Source organism: Staurois parvus, unplaced genomic scaffold, assembly GCF_062004578.1.
Source record: "Staurois parvus isolate SC_StPar_1 unplaced genomic scaffold, SC_StPar_1.0 ptg000321l, whole genome shotgun sequence".
In the NCBI taxonomy this organism is placed as follows: Eukaryota; Metazoa; Chordata; class Amphibia; order Anura; family Ranidae; genus Staurois; species Staurois parvus.
The window spans coordinates 3,916,583-3,929,177 of NW_028318117.1; the positions used below are offsets into that span (position 1 = coordinate 3,916,583).

The following is a 12,595-nucleotide window of genomic DNA, read 5'->3' on the forward strand; positions in this document are numbered from 1 at the left end:
ACCACCTTTGAAGCAGACATTTTGCAGCCTGGAGTTCCTATTGGACTGAGGTAGAATTACCATAAATATTATTTTCGTCTGGCTGCCATTGCTTTTGTACGAATTCCAACTGAGCTGTAACTACAGATTTCCACACTGTGGACGCATATATACATATCTCCAGTCCACCAAAACTTTCTCCAGCCATGCACTGACAGTGCCAGATGTCGAGTCTGACTGTACACTGATCTCTCTTTTTTTAAAAAATTTCTAAGGTTTATTTTGTGCTCTCAGTTTTCTGTTTATACTGGGAAGCCTTGTTTGCTGCCTTTCCTTTGCTATACTTTGGAATAGCAGGCACACATTATTCATGCAGTCAAATTTAAAGGATAAGTTCACCTTTAGTATCATGTTACACCAGTAATTATGGTTCTGCAGGTAAAAAAAAAATCAAAGTCACACCCGGTGTGAACCAGGGCTTAGACTAAGCACAGTTCAGCCAATCACGGAAGGCTTTGTATTCTATGAATTAATTCAAAGCTTCCTCTGATTGGCTGAGTTGGAGAGGTGGGTGAATGACATCACAATCTCCACCTCAGCTAATCAGAGGAAGCTTTGTATTCATTCATAGCTTACAAAGCTTCCTGTGAATGGCCGTGCAGCACTCAAGCCTTACCTGATTTTGTTCCAGCAGTGGAGCCAAGGCCATGGATAAGGGGGTACCACCAGTTCTCCTGTATGGGGCCTAGGCCAGCAGGGTGGCCCAGGAAGCTGGGTGAATCGTATGTGAGCAGGGAGGGTGATTGGCACTGTGGGTGGGCAATTACTGGAACTGATCCCCTGTATGGTTCTCTCTGCAGCATCTGAAAGATGGTTTCTTCTCTTCTGTATGGAGTTTCTAACAGCAGCCCTGAGTGGGACAGAAATTTTCCATCCCACTGCCAGAACAGAGCACTGTATACTGTATGTAGCTGAGGCTACAGAGGAGTAGCATGGGCACCTGTTAGTGCAATAAATAGTTAATTTGGGCCAGCTTGACCCAAACGAGCTATTTAAAGGGACATTAAATAGGAATTAGTTCACCTTTAAAAAATAAATACATCAATGCACATTTTTGCAGGTTAAAAAAATGTGCATTATAATTTCTTTCCCCTGCAAAGATTGCACCCGCAATGAGCTAGGGTGTTACATGTAGACAGGAAGTATATGCAAAAAAGCTGCAGATGATCAGTAGCACTAACATGAATAAAAGGGTAAAAAGGTTCAAACAAAATATGTTTTTGTAAAACATGGTAATTAGTTTTAGCAAACTAAAAGTTATTTAGCTAGGGTTTTTTATATACTTTATTTTCAAATTCATATAAAATAGAAGCTTTTACATTTGTTTTCAGTTCCTCCTTGAAGCCACATTTTACTAACTTTATATTTAACTTACAACTTAAGATAAAATATATCCATCTTCCCTCCAGTAGTGACACGCTGGAAGGCAGAGATCAGAGCATTATCTGTAGACAATTTAATGAGCATGCATTTGGCTTTTGAACAGACATAATATAGTTTATGTCCACTGTTGAAATATTAATGTAATAATGATGCTGTTGAGCATTAAATCAAATCCACAGTAAGTTACAATCAATAAAGGCACATAAATAAATACAGGCTGTATGCCTGGATCTGAAATACAGTCCCAATCTAAAAACTGCTGATTAAAAAAAGAAAACAGTTACATAATAATATTCCTAAAGCAGAGCTCCAGCCAGCAATAATATGATGTACAGTCATGGCCAAAAATATTGGCACCCCTGCATTTCTGTCAGATAATGCACCACTTCGCTCAGAAAATTGTTGCTATTACAAATGTTTAGGCATTTTCATGTTTATTTCTTTTGTTTGTATTGTCATGACACAAAAAAAGTGGAGAAACAAAAAGCCAAATCTGACACATTCTACGCAAAACCCCAAAAATGGACTGGACAAAATGATTGGCACCTTCTATTGACAGGTGCTGACAATATAGAAATTACACTGGCAACCAGTTAAACTGGTGAAAAATTGAGTCAACCTTTCTGTTGCGTTTCTCTGTGTGCCACAATGAGCATGGAGAAGAGAAAGAGCAACAAAGAATTGTCTGAGGATTTAAAGAGCAAAAATTGGGGAAAAGCATAGACAATCTCAACGTTACAAGTCCATCTCCAGAAATCTTAATGTTACTGTGTACACCGTGCACACCATTGTCAAGAAGTTTACAGCCCATAGCACTGGATGTGGACAAAAGAGAAAAATTTATCAAAGACTGCAATGAAGGATTGTTTGAATGGTGGATTAGGAACCTTGATCAACTTCCAGACAAATTCAAGGTGACCTTCAGGCACAGGGTACAACTGTGTCAACTTCCACTATGCATCACCATCTGAATGTACTTTTTAATTTAAGGAAGCACTGTGATATAATGGATGAACCACATTTTATTTTAAAGCAGCCATGACCAGTTAGTAAAACTGTTTCATAAATGAAATGTATATACCTGTAAATTTCTTTTAGAATGAACTTGGGAAGCTGTGTTATACAAATACATCTTAAGCCTGGAAAGTCTGTGCTTTGGCATGCCACTTTATATTGGTCCACTAGGATTTCCAGAATAGGGACTAGTAAGAGGCACTCAGGGTGGAAAGGGTCATACATTTCCTAGTTGAAGATGGAAAAGTGCTTCTTGCAACCTAGGCTGTTGGGACTTGCATACAGTTGGGCTGGCAACTGAAGGACTGTCCATGAAATTTCAATCTCCTCACTAGTTTGTAATGTCCCTCAATGGAAGCCCATTTGGAAAAAATATATATCTCAGTTTTACATCCAAACAATTTTTTTTTGCTTTGGAATTTCTTTGCCATATTTGGGAAATAATCATTCACTTTCTGTCCTGTAGACACAACAACAAGAAGTAAGAGAGCAAAACTCTCTAATGTGAGAGAAATCTGCTTAGGCCTCAGGCCTTAGGCCTCAAGCTTAAAGATGTTTTTTCTCCTACAGGAGTTTAGCAGAATTTTAGATAAGTCTTTCTTTGGAAGATTTACCCTCTAAGTTTAGATTAAACTTTAATGGCTCTCCAAGACCAGCTGACCTGTGAGGTATATGTAATGCACCAATAGACCTGCTGACACCAAAGACAATGGAGGCTTTAGTGCTTTGAAATTTAAAATGTATGTCAACCTCACAGTTTTTTTTTTTTTGGGGGGGGGGTGGAAAGAGAAAGAATTAGAACTTCTTTTGGGTTTTTACTGCTATATTGGGCTCCATTAGAGAGATAACATATGGGAAGTGAAAAACATGTAGATTAAATGTATTTTTAAAGACATACAGTGAATTTGAAAATGTATTTTTAAAAATATTTTTCATATATTTTGTAATATATAAAAAACGCATTTCAACATAATATATATATATACATATATATATATATATATATATATTGAAATATATTGAAAATGGCCAAAATTGTAGTATTTAAAATATATGTCAATATATTTCGGAAGAATCTTTTTAAAATATATTTAAAATATTTTTTTCTTCCATGTGGGAAGGTACATTGGAAGAGGCATACAATTGGGTTGACAACTGTTGGACTAGCCATGAAAATTCAACCTCCTCATTCTAGTCTGTAATGTCCCTTGATGGAAGAGAGGTGCCCATTAGGAAAAAAAATATACACTAAATTGCCAAAATTATTGAGACATCCCTCCAAATCATTGGATTCAGGTGTTCCAATCACCTCCATGGCCACGGGTGTATAAAATCAAACACCTAGGCATGCAGACTACTTCTACAAACATTTGTGAATGAATGGGTCGCTCTCAGGAGCTCAGGGAATTCAAAAGCGTGGTAACGTCATAGGTTGCCACTTGTGCAATAAGTCCATCCGTGAAATTTCCTTGATACTAAATAATCCACTAAATAATCAAATGTTAGTGGTATTATAACAAAGTGGAAGCAAGTGGGAACAACAGCAACTCATCCACGATGTGGTAGGCCAAGTAAAATGACAGAGCGAAGGTCAGCGCATGTGCACAGAATTCGCCAACTGTTTGCAGAGTCAATAGCTAAAGACCTCCAAACTTCATGTGGACTTTAGATTAGCACAACAACAGTGCGTAGAGAGCTTCATGGAATGGGTTTCCATGGCTGAGCAGCTGCATCCAAGCCTTACATCACTAAGTGCAATGCAAAGTGTCAGATGCAATGATGTAAAGCACGTCGCCACTGGACTCTGGAGTGATGAATCGCGATTCTCTGTCTGGCAATCTGATGGATGTGTCTGGGTGTGGCGGTACTTACCTGACTGCAATCTGCCAAGTGTAAACTTTGGTGGAGGGGAGATTATGGTGTGGGGTTGTTTTTCAGGGGTTGTGCTTGGCCCCTTAGTTCCAGTGAAGGGAACTCTTAAGGCATCAGCAAACCAAGACATTTTGTACAATTTCATGCTCCCAACATTGTGGGAACAGTTTGGGGATGGCCCCTTCCTGTTCCAACATGACTACGCACCAGTGCACAAAGCAAGGTCCATAAAGACATGGATGAGCAAGTCTGGGGTGGAGGATCATGACTGGCCTGCACAGAGTCCTGACCTCAACCCTATAGAACACCTTTGGGATGAATTAGAGCGGAGACTGTGAGCCAGGCCTTCTCATTTGACATCAGTGCCTCATCTCACAAATGCACTTCTGGAACAATGATAAACATTCCCATAGACACACTCCTAAACCTTGTGGACAGCCTTCCCAGAAGAATTGAAGCTGGTATAGCTGTAAAGGGTGGGCTAACTCTATATTGAATGCTAAGAACCAAGATTGGGATGCCATTAAAGGTTTTGGGGATTTTTTTGTCATATTTAGTAAATATTCCTTCACTTCCTGTCCTGTAGACACAACAACAAGCAGTGAGATCAAATCGCTCCAATGTGAGAGAAATCCTCTTAAATGGTTATCTTACTCTCTAAGTTTAAATACTCTTTAATGGCACCCCAAGACTGGTTGACCTGGAGGATATTTGTAAAGCTCCAATATGCCTGCTGACACCAATGCAGTATATTTACTTGTGTACAACCAGGGTGCCCATATATTGATTTAATTTTGATCCATGTGTGGCCAGCTAAACAGGTTTTGTAGCTTTCCATAGTCAAGAAATGCATTTGTGTTGTTTGTATTGCTGTCAAAGAGTTCCCCTCATTTCCTGTCTGGTAAAACATGGTCAGTAGGACAAGAGTTGAAAGAAGATATATAATGTATATTGTGACAGTGCGACAGGGACATGGTGTGAGTTTAGGAAATGAATACAGATATGACACAGGCTTCTCAAAATTACAGTTTGACACACGGGGGTTTATTTACTAAACCTGGTTGACTCAGAATCTTGTCCACTTCTGCATAAAAACCAATCAGCTTCCAGGTTTTATTGCTGAAGCTTAACTGAACATGCTGAGGTTAGAAGCTGATTGGCTACCATGCACAGGTGCCCAAGATTCTGAGTCAACCAGGTTTAGTAAATAAACCCCACTCTGTGCACAGAAAGCTGTGTTTTAAGCTTTCTCCAGGTTTTTTAATACCAGATGGGGACCTCCATCATGAACGAAGGAAGATTTCACCTTAGAGAAAAGGAATTAGCACAAGGGACACATTCTACTGACTGTGAGTTATGCCCTTTGTGCTAATATTTGTATTTTTTATTTTGGCTGCACCTAGTCTTTAAACTTAGTTTTGTTTCTTTTCACTAGAAATAGTGCGCAATTGTTTTTTTAATCATGAAGCAGTTTGTGTTTACATGATAGCATTTAATGATTAATTGTATTGTTGTCATTAATAAAGAGTATGTTTCTCTTCCTTGAAGGCTTGCAACATACAATTTGAAGTTCTACCCGTTCTCCCTTCACAGATTTGAACAATAATATTGCATAAATGTTTAGGAAAAGAAGAGAGGTGGTCTGCCGTTTAGCAACCATAAGTTTTGGTGACAGCTAAAATCTGATTTGTTGTTAGGGGTAAATCACTCACTGATTCTTTCTTGTGTTCTCCACAGTTGTTCTATGTAATAACAATGTAAGAAATAATGGCACTCACAGCTGTATTTGCTAAAATCATTGTCAATACTATACATTTACATATCCATCATTCTGTACAATCTAAGTTGGGATTTGTCACATGTCTGCATTTTGGCAAGTGTTTAGTATTAGAATTAATTTGATGTTGGGAACCCTAATGTGTAGGTTTCGTTGCATAGTTACTAGCGTAGTGACAGATTTACTTTAACATGGAAAACTTTTTGTTCTTTTCAGGTGTGGTGGAAGCATGCCTCTTGCATCTTTTGAAGAGAAGGGCTGCAGGATTCCTACGGAGTGATAAAGTGGCAGCTTTGTTCATGAAGGTCGCAAAAACATGTGCCACTGCTGCAGATATTTGCAAGAAGGTACAAGACCTGCAACAACAGGTGGAGGGCAGGTGAGAATAAATCAAGTTATTCATTTTTAATTTTGGATAGAGCAAGGATGGGTAAGTCCTTGACATTTTTTTTTTTTTACTGGCTGTGTTCCAGTAGAGAAATTTCACTTTACTTCCGGTTCAAAAGACAAAATGGGAGGTTAGAAAATCTAAAGGGAATTCCCCTCTTAGAGAGTTGACCCCTGAACAAGTGTCCCCATTGGAAGACTTAGCCTTACCTCTTATTGTGGGGACAGCCTAAAAATGTTTTATTTCCTTCTATTTTTTTTCTTGGTGACAGTGGTCACCAGTACAAATAGAGGGATGAATCTCCCCAATGGCGACACAGACAACTATAAAAACGTGAAAGAGGATCCACCATTTATAAAACTTTTGTAGCCTATCCATCAACACCATATCCCTATAGATATATTCAAAAATGAAGTAAAGATGTATGTGGGATTTTCAAGGTGCTAGTAATACCCTCAGGAAGAAGTATTTGAACATACATATGTATAAAAATAAAAAATTTTATTACATAAAGTGAAACATAAAAACACAAATGTGTAAGTCCTCCCCTAAAATCATTTAATGATAATGTCAACCCTTCACTATGCAGAGAAATACACAGCAGCATGTCCTTGCTGGCAGGAGAGAGACCTGTGTGGTTTACACACAGGTCTCTCCCCTGTCAGTTTTCATGGCGATCGTTGGGTGCCGGCAGGGAATCTCTGGCCGGGACCCAGTGATTGACATGCCTAGCTGCCAATGGTCCCCTACCTGGAAATGAAAATCACATATACAGTGAAGGAAATAAGTATTTGATCCCCTGCTGATTTTGAATGTTTGCCCAGTCACAAAGACATTATCAGTCTAAAAATCAAATGGTAGGTGTATTGTAACACTGAGAGGAAGAATAGCAACACAAAATTCAAAAGGAATGCATGTCTTGCAAATTATGCACTGATTTGCATGTTCATGAGGGAAATAAGTATTTGATCCCCTTCACAAAACATGACTTAGTACTTGGTGGCAAATCCCTTGTTGGCAATCACAGAGGTCAGACGTTTCCTGTAGTTGGCCACCAGGTTTGCACAGGAGGGATTTTGACCCACTCCTCTTAGCAGATCCTCTCCAAGTCATTAAGGTTTGGTGGCTGACGTTTGGCAACTCGAACTTTCAGCTCCCTCCACAGATTTTCAATTGGAGTAAGGTCTGAAGACTGGCTAGGCCACTCCAGGACCTTAATGTACTTCTTCTTGAGCCACTGATTTGTTGCCTTGGACGTGTGTTTTGGGTCATTGTCATGCTGGAACACCCATCCATGACCCATTTTTAATGCTCTGGCTGAGGGAAGAAGGTTCTCACCCAAGATTTGATGGTACATTGCCCCGTCCATCGTCCCTTTGATGCTGTGCTGTTGTCCTGTCCCTTTAGCAGAAAAACAACCCCAAAGCAGAATGTTTCCACCACCATGTTTGACAGTTGGGATGGTGTTCTTGGGGTCATAGGCAGCATTCCTCCTCCTCCAAACACGGTGAGTTGATTGATGCCAAAGAGCTCGATTTTGGTCTGATCTGACCACAACACTTTCAACCAGTCCTCCTCTGCATCATTCAGATGTTCAGTGGCAAACTTCAGATGGGCCTGGACATCTGTTTTCTTGAGCAGATGGACCTTGCGGGCACTGCGGGAATTCAATCCTTGTCGGCGTAGTGGGTTACCAATTCTTGGTGACTGTGGTCCCATCTGTCTGGAGGTCATTGACAAGATCCTCACGTGTAGTTCTGGGATGATCCCTCATGTTCTCATGGTCATTGACACTCCACGAGGTGAGATCTTGCATGGTGCACCAGACCTAGGGAGACTGACAGTTGTTTTGTGTTTCTTCCATTTGCGAATGATTGCACCAACTGTTGTCACCTTCTCACCAAGCTGCTTGGCGATAGTTTGGTAGTCCAGTCCAGCCTTGTGTAGTTCTACAATCTTGTCCTTGGCATCCTTGGATAGCTCTTTGGTTTTTGCCATGGTGGAGAGTTTGGAATCTCATTGTTTGATTGCTCCTGTGGATAGGTGTCTTTTATGCAGGTAAAAAAATTAGATTAGCAGCACTCCCTTTAAGAGACTGCTTCCAATCTCAGCTTGTTACCTGTATGCAAGACACCTGGTAGCCAGATATCCTGCTGAACATGCAAATCAGTGCTTAATTTGTTAGACATGCATTTCTTTTGAATTTTTTGTTGCTACTCTGTCTTTCAGTGTTACAATATACCTACCATTCAATTTTTAGACATCATTTCTTTGTGAGTGGGCAAACATTCAAAATCATCAGGGGAACAAATACTTATTTCCTTCACTGTATATACGTGATTTTGGCAGCCCTGCACCCCTGTAGCAGTAGTTCTAAAACAAGTAAATATGATATACTTTCCAGCAACATAAGGAACATAAATAGTCCATGTTGATTGAAAGAAAGAAGTTCCCCTTTAAGTACTTAAGTGGTTAAAACATACCTATAACCAGAGTGTAACTGGTTATTAAGCTTCGAGGATGAGAGGTTACGAAAAGTGTTTCCTATTTCTTCACCCAATGCCTCTTGCTTAAAGTGGAATTCCATCCGATTTTTAAAGTTTGTCCCCATCTATTGCCTTCTGGTGTCCTATCAATGTTTGGCATATTTTTCTTTTCTCCCAGAGTTTTCATACCTTTAGGCTGCTTGAAGCACTGCATTTCTGATGTAATTTGCCACAGCCAGGTATGTCACATGCTCTCGCCCGTTGGTTCCTGGGATACATGTGTCATCAATCCCAGAAGTCAACGGGCATCCTCCGCTCTGCAGCGAGTGTACAGCGGTTTCTTCACACTGAGCAGGTGCGAGATCGGGAGGTGCATGCTGGGTAACCAGCTGAACTGTATCCCGGACGAAAGTGTGGCTGGGCTTCATATGCCCACAGTCAAGATGGAAGAACACAGGATCGTGAGAGGCCAGTGAGTACCTTTTAAAAAAACAAGGAAGACAAACAACTGCATATGCAGCTTATGCTAATTTGCATGGCTTCAGCTGCGACTGTAATGGAGGTGCTTTAAAAAAAAAAAATTACTGGAACTCCGCTTTAAGATCATGCCATGCAAAACATTATATAACGTTTGACATTGGACATTGTGAAAAACTCAACCCACCTTCCAAAACACATTTCTCTAGACCATCCCCATCCCCATCCCCTTATTCCAGTTTTTCCTTGTTATTTACTGGTGTAGCAGTACATCCATAAACAAATATGGTATGAATTAAGGCATAGAGACCATACACAATAACCTGTTAGGGACTTGCAAAGGGTAACAAAGGATTGTAGAACCACTGAGGCCACTACTAGGCTCATTCAAGCTTTTTCCAATTTATTAAAGCTGGTGATTTTACAGAAATGATCCTGTTTGCATTAAAGATACCGGTTAAGATGTGATAAGCATGAATGCAGTAGTGTATGGTAATAGCACCCAGTGGAGGCAAAGTGTAGGTAATTGCAAGGCTCTGACCAGGGACTCTGCACAATGTCACAGTATGAGTTACCTCCACACTTCCAGCTACAACAACATTATTAACATCACTGTGAACAAACTCTCTAGACTGTTATAAGTAGACATGAATAATAAGAAACTTTTTTCAGGCTATTGGCATGTAATTTGTCCATTGTGTTTCCGTGGCCATTTTCACTACAATAATTTTCCAGCTTACATCACAGAACCCCAATTGGCTTGGGTTGTTTACTTGTAGTTTTGTGTAACAGCTCCTGCTATTGAATATATTTCAAATAGCTAGGGGAAGCATATTAATGGATTGGAGTTTGTTCAGGTTGCTTAAAAGGCTGGGATATTTATTCAGCCTCAGGATGGCATTTCTGTTTTGTTCTTTTTTAAGTTTTACATTATATCCAGTTAACAGGATCTTTAATAGTTTTAACTTTTCCCTTTATATCACTGTGCATTAGCAAAGTTTATTTATCACTAGAACAATGTTAAAATCATACATCATGAAGATCTGTTCAGCACTGTTTCCTTTAAACCAATAATCTGGAAAGGACAATGTTAAATGGCAGATTGTGCAGGTGGATGAAGTAACTATTATGTGAGACACCAAACCTTTGTTGTCAAGTGTTTCTGATATAGGTTAAGTCATGGATTCTTTTATAAAATCCTAATATCATTTATCTCTAGCATTCCCAGCTTATTGTTGCTACCTTGATCTACAGTAACTTGACCTCTGTATGCTTCAGATCTTTCTCTCTCATTAGCAAGGGTTTGATGGTCAAAAAACCTAGCAAAATGGAAATAATAGTGAAATGTAATAAATTCAAGAAATATAAATCGAAAGATCCTTATTGTGCCTTAAAAGAGTAGAAACAGCAAGTTGCTTTTATTACCCCATCTAAGTGTCCACTGTATGCTGTCAGAAAATGCAGCAGTAAAATGGTAAAATGTACCTTTCGCTGATAGAACCTCGGGCCAGGAGGGACGCAAATAGAGTGTTTTTTGGAGGGATAGTCTCTGAGATGGACCCAAATCCCTCTGTTCTTCTGCTCTACATATGGCCTCATGCACACTGGATGTTTTGTTATCTCTCCTAGATGCCTTTCCTTCTAGCAGCAGAGTTTTGCACAAAAAAACGCTTGTAAACATGTGTAACATGTGTTAATTCATTTCATTGGCCAGAATAATAATGTGGACCATTCAAATGAATTTACATTCAACCGATAAACGCACGTTTAGATGCATGTACACACGTCAAAGGTTTTTTCTACCCAAACTAAGCTGCTCCTGAACATGCTGGCAGTGGGGTTTTTTTTACCTCTAAACACCCCTGTCTCTAACTCCTCTAAACGCCTATGTGTTCAAGGAGAAAGGCTAACATGCAGGGGCATTTAGAGGCATAAAAAAACACCAGATGCCCCTAACAGCCACAGTAAAAATGTCCAGTATGCATGAGACCTTAATGATCTGTAGCACTAACCCCTTAGGAGTTGCTGATTTATTTTTAGGCTCCCTGTTGCTCTGGACCCCTCTCTGAAAGCCCAACCCCTACTGACACCACACTACACCCTTAACTGGAATAAATAAACACCAGAAAGTAAGCTCACATACTGATTGAAGTAAACTAGTAAGAGGTTTATAGCAAACTTCAATATAGCTTGGTTACACAGCATAAACAGAATTGGCATGTGCACAGTCAGTTATTACTTGTGTCAACTTAAGAAAAGACAACACTTATCACAGAGTCTGAGTTAATGTTAGTAGGTCTGCTTTTCAGAAATTAACCCGATATCTTCAACCTAATGTGGCTTTACAGTCCCCAGTGAGCAGGGAGAACTATCAAATAGGTAGACTAGCTCACTCAGGTAGCCTCAGGACCTGATGGGAGGGAGGTAGCCTGAAATAAGATAATAGCTCTTTATCCCAAATAACCAATGTTCTCTTAAATGAAGAGTCTTCTGCATGTGTGATGGGGCCCAGTTGGTGCGCAATAAGAGGAAGTGTGAATAATGGATCTCTGAAAAACAGTACAAGAAAGCAATGGAAAAACAGCACTCCTCCTTGGAAGCAGCAATTGACTTGTGTAATGCCCCTTTAAAGCACTGGTCACTAGTAGATCTAAAGCAGTGAGATTTTAAGCTAGCAGAAGTGATTGTTGAGACAGAGTAGCTCCTTTCTTGACTGTAAGACTTTCAGTGCAACAGGAGACAGTCTCTTTAAAAGGATAAGTTGATGATGGTGGTGATGAAGCTACAGTTCGGCCTGTGGAATGGCTGTCCTGCTATCAGTAATGGTGATATGGCTGTGTTGATTGTGGTCAAGCAATAGTAGCTGAAGAAACTAGGCCGTAACTTGTAATAACTATGTGCAATGTCCTCAACTCTGTAGAGGGAAAATAACAAATATGGAGCAAGTGTCAGTGTTCCCTCTCCTTGGTAATGTTTGGGACTCTCTCACTCAAGGGATGGCATCTGGCGAATTCTGAAGGTCTTTCTCTCTACTCCAATGGAGCTTCCACGCACCCTCTGGTTCCACCTGCTGCATCCCATCCAGTCACCTGCTGGCAGATTGACTTTCCAGACAAAGTGGCAAGGTCAGCGATCAGCCAATTTTCCTTGCCTCTCTTC

General features: G+C 40.0%; 1 protein-coding gene across 2 annotated transcripts in view; it reads left to right on the forward strand.

Annotated features, from left to right (window-relative positions):
* Nucleotides 1-12,595, forward strand: part of SGSM2 (small G protein signaling modulator 2) — a 475,991-nt gene that overhangs the window by 242,214 nt on the left and 221,182 nt on the right. For both annotated transcript variants that reach the window (XM_089683765.1, XM_089683766.1), the window contains exon 3: nucleotides 6,302-6,464. In XM_089683765.1, coding sequence (XP_089539891.1) covers nucleotides 6,302-6,464 — 163 coding nt within the window. The remainder of the gene's footprint in view (nucleotides 1-6,301; nucleotides 6,465-12,595) is intronic.